The sequence below is a fragment of the Vigna umbellata genome, chromosome 1 (genome assembly GCF_029865625.1).
Source record: "Vigna umbellata cultivar VRB3 chromosome 1, Vumbellata_1.0, whole genome shotgun sequence".
NCBI classification, from domain to species: Eukaryota; Viridiplantae; Streptophyta; class Magnoliopsida; order Fabales; family Fabaceae; genus Vigna; species Vigna umbellata.
This window is the reverse complement of record NC_142165.1, coordinates 43,742,285-43,765,834: the sequence shown is the minus strand read 5'-3', so window position 1 is coordinate 43,765,834 and position 23,550 is coordinate 43,742,285. Positions and strand designations below refer to the sequence as shown.

The following is a 23,550-nucleotide window of genomic DNA, read 5'->3' as shown; positions in this document are numbered from 1 at the left end:
ATCTGAGTCCACGAATCGGCCTTCCAACCCACGTGTTCTATTGAATGAAAGATTGAAATGCAACACACTTCTTGTTTCTCCCAAAAAATATTTTTATTTTACTTAAATTAAATAAAATTGGCTTCCATAACACAGTATGGGTTAGGTCAGTTACTCGCTCACTCACGCATCTTCCTTTTACTTCCATGCATCCTTCCACTTTCACACTCTTCTTTCTCTTCTTTTTAATCTCATTTTCCAAAATAAATTCATCATACTGACTTTCAGAAATACTTTAAAATCATAACAAAAAAAAAGTATTAGTTTATTGATTGAGTGATAAAAGGTAAGTAAAAAAATTTACTTAAATTAAATAATAATTAAGTGTATTTATTTATCATTGTCTATAATAGTACTTAAAATATAATTAATTCTACAACATAAAATATCTATGACATAATTTATATGAAATGGTGTAAATGACAGAGAAGATTGAGGTAATAAAAGATGGGATGGTTCTAATAAATAAAACTTGTTGCATTTATTTTTAGTTGGAATACAGAACCAATTTTTTACTTTCATCCAAGTTAACTTTTTCAGTAATATTTACTCTCTTACTATGTATAAATAAATAAATTTACACTTCTTTCCTTTTATTATTAATATTATAGAAAAATTCAAATTTGATCATACTTTTTATTATTATTTTTTTGTATAAACAATAATAAAGAAAGTATTTTGTTAATCTTTTGTAGTAAAATAATACTAGTATTTGATAGATTATGAGTGTCATGTATTGATATTTTCTGTTCAATTTAGTTTTTATATTTAAAATTTGACTTAAAAGTAAATAAGAGTTCTAAATTATATTTTAAAGTTAAAAAGAAAATCACAGAGATTAACATATGAAAATTTCAATAATATGAAGAAAAAACATCACTTGAAGTTTGTCCTAAATGATGAGAAAGATAGTACATTGATTCAATAACAAGTCCTCTTTGTTTTATTTAGTAAAAAATATTTTCAAGGGTTAAAACATAGGTATAAAAATACCTAATGACATATATTAAATATTTAAATATTTTGGATTATGTTTCGAAAGAGATATTTGGGTTGTGTTTGTTTTTTGGATTGATTGTTGACCTGTATGAAATAAGAGAAGGTTGCGTGCTTGTTTTTCACTATGAGATAATGTGAACAAAAAAGAAAACATTTATATGTTTTTTTGTGAGCAAAGAAAAGTACAGGTAAGATGTTAATAATTTATCTTTATTTAACTTTTTTTTATGCTCAACTAAATAATTTATGTTTGAAGTCTGATCTTAATTAAATATAAAATGAATTCATAATAAATAAATAAATGTAAATTTATTATATAAATTATTTTGTGTGATTAAATTAAATTTGAAACTAATATATAAATTGAATATAAATTCTAATTTATAATTTTAATAATATGTCAAGTTAAAATTAAAATTTGTTATTTTTTAATTTTTTATCTAATTTTTATATGAAATTCAATCACATACTATCCAATTTCATATAAAGTGATTATTTTCTCTTCACTCCTTTACTAAATAACACACTATATTAGAAAATAGTAATTAAACACAAAAATATTTTTTACATTTTTAAAAGTAAAATCACAAATAAATGTAAGCACTCAATACAAAAGTATATTAAGAAGTATTATTTTTCTCTCTTTGAGTTAATTGATGAAAAAAAAATTACTCTTTCTCACATAAAATAGCATTAATTAAAATAACTATTTATTTCTATTACTTTATAGTATATGCATATTTTTTTTCTCATAAATTAATATAGAAGTGGTAAAACGTAGTAGTCTAATCCATTGTTGGTTCTAAAAAATGTGCGGTTTCAGACTAACTTATCGAACAAAATCGATTTGATATTGATAATTTGTCCTACTCACAATGTACTCGATTGGGTTTGTCCATTACCTTTTTTATTTTTAGTTTATTTTAATTAATTTTCAATTTATCAAATATATGTTTTTAGAAATTTGTTTATATAACATTACAAATATATTTAATCCTATAAAATATTTTCTAAAATTTTAATTAGATATACTAAAATAATTATACATTTACATTACTTCTTTTGCATCAAAATAATTATAAATTACACTAAAATAAAAAAATAATGTTATAATGTATTAGTGAAAATATAAGCACTATGGCTATGTGTGTTTATTTTTTATGATAATAAAAAATACGATTATTATTTAAGTTTGAAAAAAGGTCAAATAAAAAAATGTTTTAAATTAAACAAAGGGTGACTTAAAAGGTAGTATTTATAAAATATTTATTTTCATTTTAAAAATTATTTAAAGTGTAAAATTGAAAAATAAAAGTGAGAAAGAAATATTCTTTGTAAACAATTTTTTAATTAAAAAAGTAGTTAAGTTTGAAAAAAGACAAATGTGGAAAAAAAATCACTTTAGATATAGTACTAGGAAAAACACATGCATTACAAGTATTCATTTTTTTCTATTATAACAAAAAATAATAAAATTATTGTTATTATAGTTATAAAAATAAATATATATAATTTGTTATAATTTTTTTATAGATAATTTTTATTTGTTGTGAAAATAATTTTTGAACTTAAAAAAATATTTTAATTTTAAAAAATGATTAAATTTAAAAAAATGGTAAAATCAACAGTTAAATAATTCTAAAAATTTACTTAAATTAGGTATTAATAATAGTATAGATAACAAAGAGAAATTAATTTAAATAAACTTAAAATTAATAACGATATTAATATTAATATAAAAATAGTAGGTAACTAATTCGGACACAAAATTGCACGTGATTCTCATTAGTTTTAATAAAAAAATGAAATTATTTTCTGAAAATTGCTATTCTTAACATATTCACGACAAGTAGTATATGCGATAGTTCTAGACAGTACAGACTCTAATCCAGTCCAACCAAACCAAAGCCCAGTCAGTAACGGCAAAAAGTCGTTTGCTTCCATTCACGGTTAGCTTCTCTCTCTTTCTCTCTCAATTTTCGACTTTCCTTGCAAGATTAGAGCATTCAAAACTCAATACTTACTAATCCTCCAAAGTCTCTGGTTTCTTTGCCACTTCCCTCACTGGGAGCTATTACTTTCTCGTTATTAGGGTTTGTTTTTTCTTCCGAAATCCCAAATTTTTCCCTCTCAATTTGCACACTCAACTCCAGTTTTACACTTTCAGTGCTGGGAATTTCAAAGGGAATAACTTAATCATAGTTCTTGTGTTTCGCTTTTCAGATGGCGTTGCAGGATAGGTTAGACAAGTTCAAGAAGCAGCAAGAGAAGTGCCAAGCGACACTGTCAAGCATTGCAGCAAGCCAAAAATCTGCCTCACATGGTTCGGCCAATGGAAAAAACGTGCCCCCTGCGGTTAAGTTTTCAAACGACACGGAGAGGCTCCAGCATATTAACAGCATACGGAAAGCCCCCGTGGGTGCTCAGATGAAGCGTGTTATTGATCTCCTTCTAGAGGTGCCTATCCAAATTGCCTTCAACTATATTAGTCTTTGTTTCATAGGGTTTGAATTTTATTCTCATTTTTTTATGGTATCAGTGATAGATAGTCACCAGCATGGTAGAAGAATTAAAAATGGAGTTTTGCTTGTCACTTACATGCTTTGGGTTGTGAGCATCTTAACTCCTGTTTGGATAAAGATTTCAACAGACACTTGACATTGTTTGGACTTCTCAGAAAACACCTGGGCATGTTCAATTAAACTTCTCAAGAAACACTAACACTTAGGTCTTGCTTGGATAAATTTAAAATTAACTAGTCAATAAGTAAAAATTATCTTATGCATAAAGGTAAAATAAACTTTTGGAGAAGTTAAATGAGAGAACTTCTATAAAAGTTGAAGCTTACAAGTTGATTTTAACTTATTGTCCAATTTTATCTTTTTCTTATAATGTCTACTAGTGTTCATTAAGAAATTTATCCAAATAAAGTTTCAGTTCTAAATATCAAAACTGTGTTCCTAAATCACCTGAGGGTAGATTTTTTTTTTCCGTAATAGTCTACGGTTGTGTATAATATAACCATAAAAATCCACACGACATGTATAACCATGCTTTTGTTTCAGCCTTGAAGTTAATTTGTGGCTAATGAATCTGAAATGGTGATTGATACAGTGTAAGGTTGATCGATTTGTTTTATCATACTCTTATCTTCATGTGTTTGCCGACAGACAAGACAAGCTTTAACACCGGAGCAGATAAACCAGTCGTGCTATGTTGACATAAAGGCTAACAAGGATGTCTTTGAGAATCTTAGGAAAAACCCGAAAGTGAATTATGATGGCCAACGATTCTCTTACAAGGTTTTTATTCATACCACATGATATATCTGTAGTTCTTAACATTCATTTATGCGGATGGTCCTTTAGAAAATAACACGTTCTACATTTTTTGATTGCTTTTGGTCTATAGTCAAAGTACGGGCTTAAGGACAAAACAGAACTTCTTCAACTGATACGTAAGTATCCTGAGGGCCTTGCTGTTATTGACTTAAAGGATGCTTACCCCACTGTGATGGAAGACTTGCAGGTAAGATTACTTTTATTAGGCCCCCCCAACATTGAGCATTTCTTGGCATTGATTTTCCGGGACATTGGTTGTTTTGTTCCTAGACTAGATGTATGTAATAATTTCTTTTAGATTGGACTCATGTCTACATAATGCTTTTTTTTGGAGAAACATGAGTGCACATTGGTCTGTTTTGAAAATATTTTTTGCCACTTTCTCCTAACATTTACACTATAGCATTTAGGTTAGCACCGAGGAAATCAAAACACTTTATTAACCAGTCATTAGAAAATCTTTCTGTTGAGGTGCTGCTAGCTTCAGTGCAGTTCAGCCTTTCCTGATACACATAATCGAGTTGGACTTTGGAGCTGTATTAACGGGCAGAATTTCAAGTGTTCTTAGTGCATGAGTTCAATTTGAAGGGCATCCTGCCTAGTAGTAGAAGAAAGTCCATTGAAATTTTCCTCCTTTCACTTATCTGCATCTGTTTGGTCTTTCCTCCTTTCCAAGACCTACCTTGCTTATTTTCTTATTGAGGTTTAAATGATGCTGAAATATGTAAATAAGAATACAGCCATTTGATGAAGTTGAATTAAAATGACTTCAGTTAGATAACTTGTAGTGCTAGTTAATGTTTTTGCACAAATTGCAGAGTAAAAATAATGCATATAAATGTTTTTCGGTTTCTAGGCTTTGAAAGCTGCGGGGCAGATTTGGCTGCTATCCAACTTTGATTCACAGGAAGACATTGCCTACCCTAACGACCCCAAATTGCATATTAAGGTGGATGATGATCTAAAACAGCTTTTCCGGAGTATTGAATTGCCTCGTGATATGATTGATATAGAGAAGGATCTTCAAAAGAATGGAATGAAGCCCGCCACCAACACTGCAAAGAGGAGGAGTGCAGCACAAATTCAAGGCATTTCTTCCAAGCCCAAGCCTAAGAAGAAGAAGAGTGAAATCAACAAGAGAACGAAGCTGACCAATGCTCATCTTCCAGAGCTTTTTCAAAACCTGAACAATTCCTGATTAGCTCTCAACTAGTGTTGGATTAGTTCAAATAGATAATGTATCAGACAGACTAAACTAGATTAGTAGACTGAAATAGTCAGGAGGTTCTTGCTGCTCTGTCCTAGTCTTATTTGTTTACAATTTTTATTTTTTATTTTATACATCAAGGCTGCAGCTAATGAACTGTTGTGATCTGTAACAACTCGTAATAATTTGTGAATCCTTGTATATTAAACCATGCTATATTAATTTTCTTAGTCTTGTAACTTTCTGTACATTAATTAGTAGATCGAAAGTTCAATTCTTTTATTCAACTCAACAAGCGAAATAAGAGATTGTGTTAAAGATTTATAGAGATAAGAACAATTTAAAATAAATTGTAATTAAATTTAAAGTTGATTTCTTAATATTGTTTTCAAAGTTTTTTTTTCTTTTTTATTATGACATTGCAGGCCAGATTCCCGAGTACAGACAAAATATGTATTCTGTTTTTTTTTTTTCGTGTCAGCCCATTTAGAAATGAATGGAAAAATAGACTATGAATGCTAATATATGTGCTCGCAGAAGGAAAAATAGATTAATTAAAAAATGGATGGTGAAATATGATAGAATGGTAGTGAAGTTATGTGTAAAATAACTACAATAATAACAATAACAATGATTGTAAATATTATCATTAAAAAAAAGTTTTTGCTCCATAGTAGTAATTGAAAGAAAATACAAGTATGAAATTAAAAGGAAATATTTTTATTGATCTTGAAAGGTTTTATGTACAATGATAATAATGTCTGTAAAGTGTGTTATATAAGTAAAAAGGCTCGTGTTTGTGAAATATTTGAATAGAGTCAAGTGAGATAAAAAAAATGTATAAAAATTCATAAACTAATTTTTAAATTTTTGGATCAAAAGTGATTTTAAAATATATTAAATATGTAGTAGTGAATAATAAATGTGCGCGGAGTGAACAGCTGTAAGTGTAGTTCACTTAAAATGTAAGGCGCCAATTTTGCGTGGTATTTAAATGAAAGGCGTTGGTTTTTCCCAGTCCACCCATTTTCTTTTTCCAGCAAATTTCTTGCTTTTGTGATAAAATAAAACTCAGTCTCGCTTTCATCGGAGAAGAGAAGCGCAAAGCTGCAGAAAATGGGTTTCGCGATGCAATGCTCAAGCTATTGCTCTTGTATTTCTATTTCTGCCCCTCATCGGTTCCCCCAGGCCCCTCTATCTTTTCACGGTCTTTGAGTTTACTCCTTCAACTCTCAACTCCTTATCCAAATTCACTCATCTACATTTTCTTTAACGTAACATCACCGTTTTCACATCAATTCGAATTTCCCTTCCAGCTGCGCGAAAGAATCAGAGGATAACGGTTCTTTGTGGGTCGGACCGGCGAAGTTCCAACCTAGGTTCTGATAGGAAAAGGTCTCTGTTCTTTTTATTGTTGCATTTCCGATTTTCTCCTCTTAAATATGAATATGACTGTTTCAATTTCTTGTAGAAAAATCGTGGAACACGTTTGTCTTCTCAAAGCAAAGCAGGATTTATCAGAAGAGGAAGAGAACGACATGCTCGATTACTTGTACACTACGCAGTACCAGATGGGTGGTGTTATTGCAATTTCATTAGGTGGAGCGGCCTTCATCATATGCATTCCCTAATTACGTACCTTTATCTATCGGTGCTTTAAATTAATTCCCCTACATGTAATCTAGTGTTAGTTCCTTTTGTTGCCATTGACCTTGTTGATTCTTTAGGGCGCGTTTCTGCCCCAAATCCAGAGCGTTACACGCATGCGCTGTTTATGCGGTTTCAGAAGAAGCAAAATCTTGAAAAGTTTTATGAGAATCCCTTTTACTTGAAGGTTCTCAAGGACCATGTACTGACTTACTGCCATGTATGCACCAACATGTAAACACCGATTCTCTGTTTCTTTATTCTTCGGCTGTTGCTGCGTGAACCTCTGCGTGTGAACAGTTTAACTTGGTTTTCATTTGATTTCTGTTTCAGGGATTGGTCAATGTGGATTTTGAATCGGAAGTGGATGATGAGATGCTTTCTATATTTCGCAAAGGAGAGGTTGGACTATAAATTGAAGACTTGCTCATTACATGTTCATTTGACCATAAGCCAGGGCCACGAATTCTATTCACATTAGAAACTTTGAAAGAAAACGGGCATTAATGCATCAATGCTCTCAATATTTGTTCTTGTACATTTTAGATTTAGATGTCACTTTTTTCTTCACATCTCATTACGTATGTCACGTCCTGTTTCTGATTCTTGCAATGTATATGCCAGGAGTTCAACCATGGAGTGGAGTTTCTGCTTCTGATATCATTTAATGAGTCTGCACTGAGAAACCAGGCAGAGGATGCATTGGCCTCTCTGGCATTGATGATGTCGGAATCTCCTTCCTTGGTAGTCCAATTCACTCAAGGTATCCAGTTCCACCATCACTTATACAATTGTTTCCTTATTTTTCTGGGTCTGCTGTCTCATCAAAAGTTGAAAATTTTCACAAAAGAATAGTATGGAAGTTAGGGTGAGCTTTGGCACAATGGAAAGCTTGCTGCCTAATAACTAGGAGATCACGAGTTCAAATATTGAAAACAACCTGTGTGGTTGACCTCACTTGGTGGGAGTGCAGTAGGTTATGAAGAATATCCTTTTCACTGAATTTTTATTTTGTAACTGCCTAACTGGGTTATTACTATATTCCCAGGTTTGAATTTTAGTCCAAGCTCTAAGGAGTATACTCATGGAATTGTCATACGATTTCGATCAGGTAACCTAAGTCTCGTTATCTTTAGCATCTGATTTCCTTTCACTGTAACACTGGTACTGGTTGATGATGGTATTTCTTTTGCAGTTGAGGCATTTGAGATATTTATAAACAGCAAAGAGTACAAAAATGTAAGAAACCTTTTATTGTTTCTTGCACAATGGAATTTTGGCTGTTATTTTTCTTACAAATTTTGGTCTACAGTAGTGTGTATTGTATTTTATTGAAGATTATAATTTCATCTCCTTGCCACATTTTTAATGGAAAACGTTTCTGAATGTGTCCTTTTTCTGTAAACAATATAATTCTAAATTTTATTTGGGTTTGTGTTGTCGTTTTCTCTGGATAAATGTTAATTCTAATTTGTTGGGTGGCGGTCATTTTTAGGTTTCTATGAGAATGGGTTTTCTTGTTGGGGAGAGGAAGAGGTTAAAATTTTCATTTCTAATTTAGTACTCTTTTTAAGGTAAAAGACATAAAATGATAGATTAGTGTAATTTTTCTTTTACCATTCGCTTATTTTAGTAAACATTATGTATTTCTCTTAATTTAAAAATGAAAAATTATCCTGCTCCTCCTTTTATCTTCCAAAACCCCATGTTAAATATGTCCTTTGAGTTTTTCCATTTTTATCATATCAACTTATTAAGATGAACTTCTAATGAGCAAATTTTCATATAACTTCATGATATAAGTATCTTTACAAAACTAAACTATTACCACTGTAACCATATCTTGGGAACATGTACAGCAAGGTTCTAAGTTATCTTTGAATTGAAAAATAGGTATGGCATTCTAAGTTCCAGCCTATTGCTCACAAATCTTTGTCTCTTCATTTTTCTGTTGATCCTGTGGGAACTGAAATTATGTAGTGAGGATGTTTATGGTAAGTTCTTACAATTCACTCACTTGGCTTATGTGGAAGGGAGATACATATTTAACATATTTTATGCCAAATGTTTGCAGGTTGTCAATAAGAGACGCGACTCGGTTTCCTCTTTTTAGAAACAAGGAAGAAGGTTATTTCCTGCTTTGTTATTTTTCCCTTTGTTTTTTTGCCATGAATTGAGTACAATAGTACACTTGTTTTTGTGATCTGTGACATTCTAAAACACAATTGCCTCAGTTTTTTGTTTATTTATACATTTGCGTGTGAAATTGTACATCTTTATATTACTTTGGTAAATATTGCTGTAAGTTAATGTCAAAATTAGCCCTACATAGTACATCTTTTTCCCCGGTAAAAAGAGTGTTGCATAATTTTTCAATACTGATTTATGGACATATGCTAAACTAATAGCTATCTATCAGTTCAACCACAACGGTCAAAGACAACAGTAATGAACCTCCCTGTGAGGAGAGGACTTGGATGGGTGATCTTGAGATAAGAGTCTTTGCAGGAGATGCTTTATTTTTTGCCTGCAACCGCACTAAAAGATGTCCTTTTTATCAATTTATAACTATATGGTACTTCTCGATTTCAATTTTTTTCATTATTGTTGACAAGGTTTGGTTTTCAACCGAGCTAATAATATTGTGTAATCCGTGTAGTCAATCTAATCTAGCGAGATTAAGTTGTTGGCAAAGATTGAGCTAGTATTCATGTATGTCTACCTACTTTTACCTTCGCTGGTAGCACTTATTATTTTTTTACATCCTTGGCAATCACATCAAATCTAATAAGCACTAAAATGAAAAGTTCTAGTATCCTTTTGTTAGGAGACTTGCTCAATAATTAGCAAAATTTACAATTTCTGACTACCTAGACTAATTCATTTATGAAAGGTTGTTATAATAGAGATTAATGACTTTTCAAGAGTCACTAAGAGCTAAAATAATAAAGACAAGTAATAGCGAGGCTCCTGCAAAAAATATGGAAATGTTGGGTTGGATTTCACTGAACACCATACTCTTGCATTTCTCCATGTTGAACTTAAAAGGAATGAGAATTTGGGTTGTAATCTGGACTTCTACACTCAACCTCAGGAAATCTCAAGCTCATGCTAGCTTGCTCTCAACGCCTGTGTTAGGAATTCTTGAGTTCAAGAATTCAAATTATAGGATTAACACTGCAGTAACACTCAAATTAAACATTCAACAATTACATGGATATAAACATTCAACAGTGTCCAAGGGAAGAGTTCCCTTCACACAGGTTAACACCTGTTATGAAACAACAATCAAAAAACCACCCCTGTAGAAGGAACCGTTTCCCCCTTAAAAGACAACCATACTAAACGAAATCACTCTCTCTAACCTCCTCTAACTACCCATAAATCGTCCAACCCCTGACAACTGTTCTATACCTTCTAATTTTTAACTTTTTTCCTAACATACAGGCTTATCAATACTCCCCGGATTCTGAACAACCTTGTCCTCATGGTGGAAATCTGGATATTGATCACGAATGGTTCCTTCATCTTCCCATGTAGAACCTTCAGGTCCTCCTGTTTGCCACTAAATAAGGAGTTGAGGAATTGACATACCATGATACTGCTGCACCCTGTGATCTAAAGACTTGAAAGGGAAAACAATTGAGTTCTAGTATGTAAAGTTCAGTTGGAAGGTTCTGTTTGACTGGATGATTGCAAATAGCTAGCTTAAGTTGGGAGACATGAAAAACAGGATGAATCCGGGCCGTCTCTGGCAGTTGAAGGCGAAAAGTGATGGGACCCACCTGTCTAAGCACTAAAATAGGATTAATACTGCAATAACACTCAAATTAAACATTCAACAATTACATGGATAGATTTACGGGATTACAAGTCTAAAAACATTCAACAGTGTCCAAGGGAAGAGTTCCCTTCACATATGTTACGGTATAAGGTAGGGGTAATAATAAGGTTCGGAAAGTATATGAGAAGGAGAAGGAAGGTAGGAGGGAAGTGAGGCCGAACGATATTGACGGTAAAGGCCGAACGGTAGCCGAACGGTGGAAGACGTGGAGAGGTCTAGCCGAACGGTGGAAGGTGGTGAAGAGCGGGAGCCGAACGGTAGGAGGCAGGGGGAAGCAAGCCGAACAGAGGAAGGCGAGGAGCGATTAGGCTGAACGGTGGAAGGCAAGGAGCGAGTAGGCCGAACGGTGGACAAGGGGAGCGACCAGGACGAACAGTGGGAAGCAAAGGACCTGAGCCGAGCGGTTGAAGAGCTACCATCCTAACTGTCATAGCGGTTAGGATGGGCAGGAACTAATTACAGTAAAGGAAGCTATATTTGAGGAGAATATTCAGTATAAGATAATTAGAGTAAATAAATATATATTCCAGGAAAATATACAATATAAGATATTTATAATTAATGATATATGCTAGGGAAATATACCATGAATATTTACATTAAATATAGGGATATTTATATTAAATATAGATATATTCTAGGAAGATATTTAGTATGAGATGAGTAGGAAATAATTACTATAAATAAAGCTAGAGTCTAGGGTTAAGGGTATACTTTTGATTATTGAGTTTGGTTGACAGACGACTATGCGGGAGGTTATGCTCCCAAGTAATTGAAGGAGGTTATGCTCCCAATTATTGTGTACTTTTGTTATTCAGATATCACCATCAATAAAAGAAATTCTTTAGTTTAATTCCATTCTTTTATTATTATTTTGCTTACTTTGAGTGTGTGAGGGATTATTCTGGTCACGTTTCCTACTCAGATACTTAACAACATAGGTTAGCACATGTTCTGCAACAATTTAACTGCAATTTCTGTTTCTTTGAATAAGGTTGCTGGAGTAATCACCCTCTTGGTTAAAGAAGGATCCCCCTTTACAGAAACCTCCTTCCCTGCTTGAATGAAGCACATAGTTAAATCCTTCCAGTTAATTTTGACTTCCCCCAATGTAGCTAACCAAGCAATTCCTAAAATTAAATCCACTTCGCCTAATTCAAAGAGGTAAAAACCTTCCTGCACCTCCAACTCCTCCAATTGTAAATGTAAATTTTTACACATCCCACTAGTGGTCTTTTGATGGCCATCTCTCAAACTAACTTTCTAAGGAATAGTTTTGTCCACTGCCAAACCCAATTCAGCCACTAATTGATCTGAAATAAAATTATGACTAGCACCACTGTCAATCAAAATCAGGACCTTTCTTCCTTGCAAACCATCCTTGTAACTTCATAGTGTTTGTCTGTGACAAACCTCCTGCCGAAAAAAACAGATAACTCCATTTCTCTCCCAAAATTAACACTCGTAGATTCTTGTCAGGACATTTATGGCTAGGACTGTATGGTCCTCCACATTGAAAGCATCTGCCCTCTTCCCGTCGCTTGACATATTTAGGATAAGGTAAATTTCGCCATCCCCTAGTTCTGTTTTCTCCTGTATGTGTACCGCCCACCTTAGACTCCATGGTTACTCCCCTGCCATTTCTTTTAACCGTGCTAACATGACTGGAAGTTCCTGGTTCAGTCCGGTTTTCTTTCACCGTTTCTACCCGAGAAACTATTCCTCCAATCCCTTGAAAACGGCTAGGATACAAATTACCTCTAGTTGTAGTTCTCTCCCTTGACCTTATCTCACTAGAAACTCCTTCCACATCTCTAGCGATCTTCATGGCTCTCAATAAATCCTTGGGATTGTGCTGCCGGATCTGATTTCTAATATTAATATGCAAGCTTGCAAAAAAATACCCCAACAATTGTTCATCTGTCAGGTCTGTTGCTTGGCCTGCTAACATCTCAAATTCCTGTATATAGTCTTCCACTTCTCCTTGTTGTCTGACAGCAGCCAATTGTTCAAATACTGAAGATCTATCCCTTCCTCCAAACCTTCTTATCAATGCTTCCTTCAATTCTTCCCACGTCGGTGTTTTGGTTTTCTTCCTCCAAAAATTGAACGAATGATTAGCTTTGCCTTCCATACCGATAAAGGCCAACTTGATTCTCTCCCGAGGTGAAACCTCCTGCACATAAAAAAAAATTTCAGCCCTACTTATCCACCCAATGGAATCCCCTCTTTCAAAAGAAGGAAGTTCCACCCTTTTCATCCATCCTCGCTGGCTCTCCCTTTTATCTTCCTCCCATTCCTCCTCAACCTCTTCTCTTCTTCCCACTCTATCTCCATACACAACCTCTACTTCCATCTAACTCTCTTTCCGTGTTCTTGAGTCTTTGCAAGATATCCTCCTTCCTTTCTCCGAACCTTTGAAAGTTGGCCCTAGTTTCCTCTCTATTCTCCTCAAAAGCTCTCTCTAATGTACTCATTCTACTCTCCATGGTGTTTGACTGATCCGGCAAGTCGAACCAAATTGTTAGAAATTCTTGAGTTCAAGAATTCAAATTATATGATTAATACTGCAGTAACACTCAAATTAAACATTCAACAATTACATAGATAGATTTACAAGATTACAAGTCTAAAAACATTCAATAGCGTCCAAGGGAAGAGTTCCCTTCACACAGGTTAGCACCTGTTCTGAAACAACAATAAAAAAACCACCCCTATAGAAGGAACCGTTTGTCAGAATATGTGAATTTATTACACAATAAATATAACAATTAATATAGCAATTATGTGTAATCCCTAAAATTAAGGGATTAGGATTAGTAATTATTGGGCAAATTTCCTTTTATTAAGATTAGGTATTATTGGGTGGATATCTCCCAATTTAGAGACTTTATTTCAGGAGATTTTTTACCTTATGTAGACAATGGTTTGTTTCTTTTTAAACACCTATGTATTGTTTCAAAAGTATGAATGAGAGAATTATTATTTCCAGCATCCTACTTTTGTTTTCAACATGGTATCAGAGCTCTAAGTTTTTTCCTGGAGCCCTGGTCTTTGTTTTTTTGTCTCACGGCCTTCATTGTCGTTCCTCAACTATTGCTGGCCTTCATTGCCATTCTCGTCCAAAAAAAAGGGGTAGCCTTAATTGCTGTTGTTATTCTTTCCGTTGTGTTAACCTAACCTCCGATTACAATTGCTACATCAAGTAGAGAAATCTCTAGTTCTTCACACAAAAATGGAGAACTCCAAGGTCTCCGAGCTTCATATAGGCTGGATGGAAAAAAATTTCTCAAATGGTCCTAGTTTGTTAGAACCTATCTCAAGGGAAAAGGATGCTTGGTTCATCTCCTTGAAAATGGTTCAAGCATGGAGGATCCAACATTCGCAACATGGGATGAAAAAGATTCCATGATTATGTCTTGGTTGTGGGACTCCATGGAAGCTACCATCAGTGACACTTGTATGTTTCTTAATACAGCTAAAGATATTAGGGACTCCATAAACCGCACATATTCTAAAGCCAATGACGCTGCCCAAGTATATGAAATCAAAATAAAAATTGCAGCCACAAAACAGGGAGCAAAGGAATCACAGAATATGCGACACTGTTGCAGAATCTATTGCAGAAACTTGATCACTACAAAGTTTTTGAAATGAAGTGTGTTGAGGATGCAATCCTCTGGAAGAATTTCATGGAGAAGGATTGTGTGTATGATTTTCTAGCAGGACTAAATCCTGAATTTGATCAAGTTAGAGTGCAAATTCTAGGGAGAAAGGATACTCCTTCACTAGAAGAAACCATCTCTATTGTTCGTGCAGAAGAGAGTCAGAGGAGTGTAATGCTTGAGTCTCAACCAATAGATGGGTCTGCTCTACTTACCAAACCTGAACTGGTGCAGAAAGGAAATGAGCAAAATACTAATTCTCTATGGAAAGGAAACAAAGATGATTTATGGTGCACCTATTGTCAGAAACCGAGACACACAAGGGAGAAATGTTGGAAATTGCATGGCAAACCTCCAGGAAAGGAGTGGGTGAATCGTGGAGGACAACAAAAGTCCCAAGTCCATGTAACACAAATAGAGATTAAAGAATCTCCAGCAGTAGACAATTTCAATATGGAAGAAATAAAGAAACTGAAAAAGCTATTGGGGAATATGGAGGAACCCTCTAGATCATGTTCTCTTATAAACTGAAAAACTTCTTCTATGAATACCTCATATAATGTGAACTCTTGGATTGTGGATTCGGGAGCTACATATCATATGACACACTTATTCCACTTGTTTCATTCTTATACACCTTCACCAAGTAATAGAAAAATTATTGTTGCTAGTGGGTTAGTAGCTACTGTTGCAGGATATGGTAATATCCAAGTAAATCCCAACCTTATGCTTAAAAATGTCCTCCATGTTCCCAAACTCTCAGCCAGTCTTCTCTCCATAAAGAAACTAACCTCTGATCTCAATTGCTCTGCAATTTTCTCCCATCTCTATGTGTTTTTCAGGAACAGGATTCATAGAGGAGGATTGGACTTGCTAAAGAAAAAGATGGTCTTTACTACTTGGAAGTATCTCAAGAATCCCAAACCAACCAAGCAAAATCCCTTCACAGTATAACAAATAAGGATGAACTATGTTTGTATCACTATCATCTAGGATATCCATCATTTAAGGTGCTACAGTTTATGTTTCCACATTTTTATGGAAACTTAGATATCTCAAAACTTCATTGTGAAACTTGTGAGTTAGCCAAGCATACTCGTGCATCTTTTCCCAACAACAATAATAGAAGCTCTCAACCTTTTCAATTGATTCATAATGATATATGGGGACCTTCTATGGTACCTAATATTTATGGGGCCCGCTGGTTTGTAACTGTGAGAAATAGAGAAGATTGGGAGAAAATATCCCTTGTGTGTTTTGCATACACATAGGGTAGTTTATTTATATTGTAGGATATGGCCCAATGCCCTTAATACAGAATAGGCTGAGCCCAAATAACAGAAACACACATCTTAACATCTAACAATAACATTTATTGATGATTGCACTAGGGTTACTTGGCCATATTGGCTTAAATAATAATCTGATGTAAGCACTATCATTCCCATATTTCTCTCAATGATTAGAACTCAATTTGGAGTTAATATTAAAAGGTTTAGGACCAATAATGCTAGAGATTATTTCAACCAAACCATATCCTCGTATTTCCAATCTAATGGGATCATCCATGATTCTTCATGTGTTTATACCACACAACAAAATGGAGTGGCAGAAAGGAAAAATGAGCATTTACTCAATATAACTCGGACACTTCTTTTTCAAGGGAATGTTCCAAAAAATTATTGGGGAGAAGCTATTCTTATTGCATCATATCTTATTAATAGACTTCCCTCACATGGCCTAAGTAATAAGAGTCCAATAGAAGTCCTAAATAATTTCTTTCCTCACTTTAAGAAATCAAATGGACTGATTCCTAGAATATTTGAATGTACATCCTTTGCACATGTCCCTGTTCAAGCTAGAGATAAACTGGATCCCAGGGCTGTTAAATGTATTTTTTTAGGATATTCAGCCACACAAAAAGGGTATAAATGTTATGATCCTATCATTAAAAAATGGTATATCTCAACTGGTGTTACTTTTCTTGAAACTAAACCTTTTTTTAACAAAACCAATCCTACAGAACAATGTCTAGAAGACCCTCATGAAAATACTGAGTTCTTAACTCTGCCATATATCACAACCAACAGATCTAAGCCTCCAACTATACAACATAATTTTGAACAAGGATCAGAAGCTGAAATGGATACAGATTTCCCCATTGAAGCAACTTGAATAGAAGTTGACAATCCTCCGAGATTTAACAAGGTGTACACCTGGAGAAAGAAAATTCCAGATATGATGCAAGTCCATGAATCCAATCCAAGTTCTGCACCAGAAAATGTAGAAATACCTGAACCAGAAAATGAGATCGACCTTCCAATAGCCATCCGAAAAGGTACTAGAAATTGCACTAAAAAACCTCTTTATCCTCTCTCAAATTATGTTTCTTATGATAGATTATCAGCTAACCATAAAAGCTTTATTGTAAACTTGAATTTTGTGGTTATACCAAATAATATTACTGAAGCACTAGCAAAGAAAGAGTGGAGAGATGCTATGCAAGTGGAAATGACAGCATTAGAGAAGAATAACACTTGGGAAATTGTGGATAAACCCAAAGAAAAGAATATTGTTGACTTTAAGTGGTTATTCACAGTAATATATAATGTTGTGGGTCACTTGAACGATACAAAGCAAGATTGGTGGCCAAAGGATACACTCAAGCATATGGAATACACTATGAAGAGACGTTTGCACCAGTTGCTAAAATGAATACTCTAAGGATTCTTCTATTATTAGGTTTCTGATTTGGAAACCTAACCAAGAACTCTTCTCACACAAACAACAGAGAAACGCAGAAGAGAAAAAGAATGGTATCGTATCTTATTCACAAAGAATTGAATAGGCAACAATGATACAAGAGGCTTAACCCTCCTCCACAGGACTTAACCTGTTAACCAACTAACTGTCAAAACATAATCCCCTCTGCCAACTAACCAACTCCTATTTATACTAACACCTCCTCAGTTCCCTTAACTGACTAACTCCTCTAACTCGCCCCCCTATTTCTCCTCTCATATACAATCCACCCCTGTTTACCCTTAGGTCTATCATCTATCCTTAGCTTCTCATTTTGATTGGAAACTACTATAGTATAATGTTAAAAATGTCTTTCTTCATGGATACCTAGAGAAAGAAATCTACATGAATATCCCACAGGGGGTTGAAGGAGATAGACAAAATAAGGTGTGCAGACTTAAGAAGGCACTATATGGACTGAAACAATCTCCTAGAGCATGGTTTGGGAGGTTCTCAAAAGTTATGAAGGGATTTGGCTACAAACAAAGCCAACGAGACCACACGTTGTTCGTAAAACATTCAGAAAAGGGGAAGGTAACAATTCTTTTGGTGTATGTGGATGGGGAATGATGAAAAAGAAAAGGAAAACTTGAAACAAAGACTAGTCCAAGAATTTGATCTCAAAGAGCTTGGAACACTGAAATATTTTCTAGGAATTGAAGTAGCATACTCTAACCAAGGAACCTTTATATCCCAACAAAAATACATAACCGATTTGTTGGCTGAGACAAAGACTATTGGATGCAGACCCGCAACCACTCCAATGGACCCTAATCACAAACTGAGTAAATCTGGAGATGAACCAGAAGTAGAAAAAAGGATGTACCAGAGGCTGGTTGGAAAATTAATATATTTGGCGCATACTGGACCAAATATTGCTCATTCGGTAAGTGTAATAAGTCAATTTATGCATGAACCAAAGGACTCTCACCTTCAAGCTGCCTACATGATTCTACATTACTTAAAAGGCACTCTCGGAAGGGAATCCTGTTCAAGAAGAATGAAAGATTGAACCTTGAAGCCTACATCGACGCAGACTATGCAAGATCTCTAATTGATAGAAGATCGACTACTGGATATTGTACTTTCCTGGGTGGAAATTTAGTAACGTGGAGAAGTAAAAAACAAAATGTAGTGTCTAGATCCTCAGCCGAATCAGAGTTCAGAGCACTTGCTCAAGGAATATGTGAATTATTATGGATAAAAAATATTTTGGATGATTTGAAAGTTGATTTGAAGGGTCCCATGAAACTGTACTGTGATAATAAATCAGCAATAGAAATTGCACATAATCCCATTCAACATGACCGAACAAAACACGTTGAAATAGATAAGCACTTCATCAAAGAAAAAGTAGACGAAGGTTTAATATGCATGGCATACGTCCCATCCAGGCAACAAGTAGCTGATGTGTTAACAAAAGGTCTCGATAGCCCTATCTTCCAAGATCTTATAAGCAAACTGGGAATGACCAATATCTATTCATCAGCTTGAGGGGGATGTCAGAATATGTGAATTTATTACACAATAAATATGACAATTAATATAGCAATTATGTGTAATCCCTAAAATTAAGGGATTAGGATTAGTAATTATTGGGCAGATTTCCTTTTATTAAGATTAGGTATTATTGGGTAGATATCTCCTGATTTAGAGACTTTATTTCAGGAGATTTTTTACCTTATTTAGACAATGGTTTGTTTCTTTTTAAACACCTATGTATTGTTTCAAAAGTATGAACGAGAGAATTATTATTTCCAGCATCCTACTTCTGTTTTCAACACCGTTTCCCCCTTAAAAGAAACCCATACTAAACGAAATCACTCCCTCTAACCTCCTCTAACTACTCATAAACCGTCCAGCCCCTGACAACTGTTCTATAACTTCTAATTTTTAACTTTTTTCGTAACATACACTTTAAAAGGCTTATCAGCCTGAGTTGTCCACATTGAGCTTTAGAATGCTAACACTTAAGGATGACTTTGAAAACTTAATTTGTTTCCTCTGTGAGTTTGACTTTACCTTTCAAAAGCTTTACTTTTAATTTTTTGAATTCTTCCTTTTTTTTCTACAAAAAGAATATCAATGTGTAGTAATATGCTTAAGAAGTTAAAGAATCTACTGCTAATTAATATTTAGGTTACCTTAATATTTTATTAAAACAAAGTTTATGATAATTCTATAATATGTAGGTATAACAGGCATTAATCACATTTCCCACATCAGAGTATCATCTATCTTGTAGCTGTTTAAAAACACAAAGTTACTCCATATTGTTTACCTAAATTTAATAAAAGGATCACATCTACACCATTATTCCTGTCACTAATGGTATAATTAAGCCAACTAAGTAAGTAATGTGTAGACATACTTGAATTTGACTTGTTTTGGGGATTTTATTACTTTTACAACAACGATCTTTTATCTGTTGACTAAATAATTAAATATAATAGTTTTACTTCTGTTACATATGGGCAGTGTATGTGAAACCTTTATTGTCAAAGTCCTACAATCTTATTACGGAGACTTCTTTTAATAATATTTACAAGCATGTGAGTGAAAGAAAACGAGGGAAATTACTGAAATCTAAGTTTTGATAAAATATCAAGCATGAAAGAAAAATGAGATCTAGTCATCATCCCTTTTACAGTCACCTTATTATTTCTCTTTCTTTCATTGTTCACATTTTAGTCAGAAGTTCCTTTTAGCATACCTTCTAGTATAAATTATTCAGATACCCAACCCGAGAATTACACAGGTCATAAAGATATTAAACATAATTTTTGTTTGCAAATTTTCAAGAACAAACTTTATTCTTCGGGTAAATGTCTGCATATTTCATTATTTTTCCATTGAATCAAAGTACAATTTATGTCATTAGAAGACATGGACGATGATCCTCACGAATTATTCATTCTACATCTTTAATGGGAAACTAAAATATTTTACACCAGAAGCCTGCAAAAACTTGTATAACTTGACAAGCAGCAGAGTGATAGATAGTTGATCAGTTATGAAGGGGGTTTGGACCCCCTGGAACATCTCGTAGAGAAACTCCATAAATTGGGTGGACCTTTTCTGTGCTAGGTCCCTGTTGTGTCTTTGCATAGAGATGCCATGAGATTGATAGCCATTGAGAAGAGGTGCTTTTTTCTTTTTGCTTGATTTCCTTACTCATCCATCTGCCGGCCTTGCAGCAACTTGAGAGCTGGCTAAGCATCAGTATCGTCATTAAGATCAGAAGTGAGAGCCTTGAATATTGAACTGCCATCACTGCAGTCTTGTGAGAAACTTAAAAATACTAAAGGCTGAATTTAGTTTATTCCCTTATGCGGGACAGTTTGTTGTCCCTTTATACGAGGTCAGGGAAGAATTAGAGAAGATAGAGCCAAAACTAAATTAATATCAGTGAAATGTCCGAACTGCCCACTGATCATAAATGGATTTGCTGTCGACCATTGGCTTGACTAGATGACGAAACAGAATGAGGATTAAGCAGTTGTGCTTGTTTAGGCACAGTTGCTGGTGTTCACTTATTTTGATTCAGGTCGTTTTGTTGGAATGTTACTCTGATTATTCAAATAACTTTGATAATAGCCGGGAGGATATAATTAGATATTACTCCATTAAACTTGAACTCATGATGAATAAAAGCTGCGCTTTTAAATTATTGTTGAAGAAAGCAGGAGTCCTCTTTGGTCCTTTTACTCTGGTGGAGTGCCAAATAAAAATACTGCTTAGAAAAAGGATGAGACAGTTGACTTTTCTATCAATTGGGTTTGTATTATGCCGCTCATTCAGAGTTTTGATAATTTAATCGTGTGATAATAATTGAGAAGACTTGTGCATGCTTTCCATATACACCCTGTCCTTGGATCAGAATGACAAGTAGTGTTGGTGCCTATTTTCCGATTTAAATTTTGTCTTTCCTCGTCTGCCCTGGCCACTAATCTAGTCTTATTGGTAATCTGATGCGATATTTATCTATTTTTTAATTCGTGACCCTTCTATTGGTTTTCTCAGTTACCTCATTCAGTCAATACCAAAATCATGGTACTGATGCAAAAGCAGCTGTCTGCTTGTTCTTGCCCTTCCAAGTCATTTCGTGGTCTCCATTATGAGCGAACTGTTGAATTCCTTGTCTCAATCTTTTTATCCTCATCTGTTATATCTCTAGTAGGTATTCTTTCGAACCCCATTACTTGTAAAGTTGGCTACCTTCGTGTCAATGAAAGAGATAAATGGGTTGTGTCATAAGTTAATGCTTATGAGTGTAGCAACTGTTTTGCACAGAAGGTCGTGGATAAAACCACATGAATGAGGGCCCGTTTGGCGCCTGTTCTAATTGACTAAACTTATTGGGGCTGGAATTTCATTGTGCATTAAACAAATAAATAAATAAAACTAGTGTCATTCTCAATCATCTGTCTCTTTGATGGGTGTACAAGTATAAACTTGCACCGACGGTAGAAGTTGAATCTTGCCAGCCAGTGGTTAGGACTTAGACGTTACACACATATATGTTCAAGTTTAAAGGTCATGATGAATGATGATATATCTTAGTACTCACTCTTTTTGGACGGAACCCAGACCTATGTGCTCAATAAGCTGCTTCTATCTTTGTTACTCCAGTTCTAAGGGTTCCTTTTATTTTAACTATAATTTTAATGCTTGAGTTCAGCTATATAATCACTTATGTTGGGACAGGACAAGATATTTGTCCGAACAAGTTTTGCCTGTTCAGACTTCAATTGACCCAAGTTGAATCACTCATTTTCTGGGTTAATAGAAAAGCAAGCAGGCACTTCCATTAGGTTGGTGCTGAATAAATAGGCAGCTTGATTATCTTGCTTAATTATCGTGATTTATGACTTAAATACTCAATTTGTACAAAAGGCCATTTGATTCTTCTTGATTACTGTTAACTTTTCCTCAATCACCATGATCACATCTCTGGGTTTTTAGTTCTTGCAGGTGGAGTTTGATTGTGATTATGCTGTGCTATTACATGTCTCTTGTTGCATCCTGACGGGATACCAATTTGACTCCTGATTAACACGGTGGACCCAGGATCCGTTTAATATGGCCACGGTTATTAAGGTCAAGGTGATTTCGTGTGGAACAATATAATGGTCCCATAATAGTACTTGTGGGGATGCAGGACAAACGTCAAAAACAGATAATTTAACATTCTTTTTCTGTTGTTGATGTTGACAATCTCTATTTTGAACAAAACTACTTCACACCCTGGCAAGGTATCAAACTACCCAAGTATCAATCTAATGGGGATTTTAAATATAAATAAAATATTAAAAAGATGCTTATTAAATAAACAATTAAGGAAAATATTGGTTTAATGCAAAAACTTGAAGATATGCCAAATTAAGAGACACATGATTAAGTGTAAAAGAGTAAATACAGTTATCTTGCTAGATTCAAGTTTATAATATAATACTGCACACGATGTAAAAAGATTTAATTCTACTCAGCTGTAAATTTACATAGTAAAGTAAACTAACAAGAATGGAATTGTTAATAATGTTCTGCTGAAGAATTTTCCTGTCATGTTGTACAAATCATTCTAGAATAGGTGAAACTTGTCGTTTATAATGTTATTAAAATTTTAAGTCTGTCTAAGTATGAAAAACTATTAGAATAAATCACATGCACTAATAACGAAAATTTTGAAGTATCATCCAATCACATTATAAGTTCGTTTACTTTTATAAAGTACGATTTCTGATTTATCATGTTTTACATTGACGTACATGGCCATTAAACTCTTTTTCACCAATGTTTAGTTTTATGCGCAGAACTCTATTCCATTCTGATGCAAACTAGTCACTTTATGAGGTCCTTGGTTTTCTTTGTCTTTATAGTTTTTTCATGTACTTTTATAGATGTGAAAAATGTCAAAAATATATTATTCGATAAATTTTATTGAAAAGACTTCAAATTACACATTCAATAATGAAAAAAAAATTATATTCTAGAGTACACAATTCA

At 34.0% G+C, this 23,550-nt stretch overlaps 3 protein-coding genes across 10 annotated transcripts; all 3 read left to right on the top strand.

Moving 5' to 3' along the window:
• The first annotated feature begins 2,880 nt into the window (after positions 1–2,880).
• Positions 2,881–5,825, top strand: LOC124836315 (transcription initiation factor IIE subunit beta-like). 2 transcript variants are annotated; one of them, XM_047311461.2, is made up of 5 exons: positions 2,881–2,987; positions 3,262–3,495; positions 4,209–4,340; positions 4,450–4,566; positions 5,236–5,825. In XM_047311461.2, the coding sequence occupies exons 2-5, from the start codon at positions 3,262–3,264 to the stop codon at positions 5,575–5,577; spliced, it is 825 nt and encodes a 274-aa protein (XP_047167417.1). In that variant the 5' UTR covers positions 2,881–2,987; the 3' UTR covers positions 5,578–5,825. The 2 variants fall into 2 exon arrangements, with proteins under 2 accessions (XP_047167417.1, XP_047167416.1); XM_047311460.2 differs by lacking the exon at positions 2,881–2,987 and adding an exon at positions 2,994–3,131.
• A 780-nt stretch (positions 5,826–6,605) lies between these two features.
• LOC124836287 (Stress responsive alpha-beta barrel domain protein) lies at positions 6,606–22,810 on the top strand. 7 transcript variants are annotated; one of them, XM_088103283.1, is made up of 12 exons: positions 6,607–6,793; positions 6,903–6,981; positions 7,058–7,185; positions 7,314–7,453; positions 7,567–7,635; positions 7,858–7,996; positions 8,282–8,344; positions 8,429–8,472; positions 9,127–9,227; positions 9,308–9,360; positions 9,653–9,808; positions 22,510–22,810. In XM_088103283.1, the coding sequence occupies exons 1-9, from the start codon at positions 6,703–6,705 to the stop codon at positions 9,211–9,213; spliced, it is 840 nt and encodes a 279-aa protein (XP_087959409.1). In that variant the 5' UTR covers positions 6,607–6,702; the 3' UTR covers positions 9,214–9,227; positions 9,308–9,360; positions 9,653–9,808; positions 22,510–22,810. The 7 variants fall into 7 exon arrangements, with proteins under 7 accessions (XP_087959413.1, XP_087959409.1, XP_087959410.1 ...); XM_088103284.1 differs by lacking the exon at positions 22,510–22,810 and adding an exon at positions 9,893–9,968; XM_088103287.1 differs by lacking the exon at positions 9,127–9,227 and having other exon boundaries at positions 6,606–6,793.
• On the top strand, positions 14,444–15,273 carry LOC148205458 (uncharacterized). The gene is made up of 2 exons (XM_088104529.1): positions 14,444–14,614; positions 14,704–15,273. The coding sequence occupies exons 1-2, from the start codon at positions 14,444–14,446 to the stop codon at positions 15,271–15,273; spliced, it is 741 nt and encodes a 246-aa protein (XP_087960655.1).
• Positions 22,811–23,550: the final 740 nt, after the last annotated feature.

Coding starts and splice junctions, on each gene's coding strand:
- LOC124836315 (XM_047311461.2), top strand. CDS start 3,262: ATGGCGTTGCAGGATAGGTTAGACAAGTTCAAGAAGCAGCAAGAGAAG. Junction 3,496..4,208: donor TTATTGATCTCCTTCTAGAG/GTGCCTATCCAA, acceptor GTTTGCCGACAG/ACAAGACAAGCTTTAACACC. Junction 4,341..4,449: donor GCCAACGATTCTCTTACAAG/GTTTTTATTCAT, acceptor TTTGGTCTATAG/TCAAAGTACGGGCTTAAGGA.
- LOC124836287 (XM_047311416.2), top strand. CDS start 6,703: ATGGGTTTCGCGATGCAATGCTCAAGCTATTGCTCTTGTATTTCTATT. Junction 6,982..7,057: donor CTAGGTTCTGATAGGAAAAG/GTCTCTGTTCTT, acceptor AATTTCTTGTAG/AAAAATCGTGGAACACGTTT. Junction 8,345..8,428: donor TGTCATACGATTTCGATCAG/GTAACCTAAGTC, acceptor TTTCTTTTGCAG/TTGAGGCATTTGAGATATTT.
- LOC148205458 (XM_088104529.1), top strand. CDS start 14,444: ATGGAGGATCCAACATTCGCAACATGGGATGAAAAAGATTCCATGATT. Junction 14,615..14,703: donor AAGCCAATGACGCTGCCCAA/GTATATGAAATC, acceptor AATCTATTGCAG/AAACTTGATCACTACAAAGT.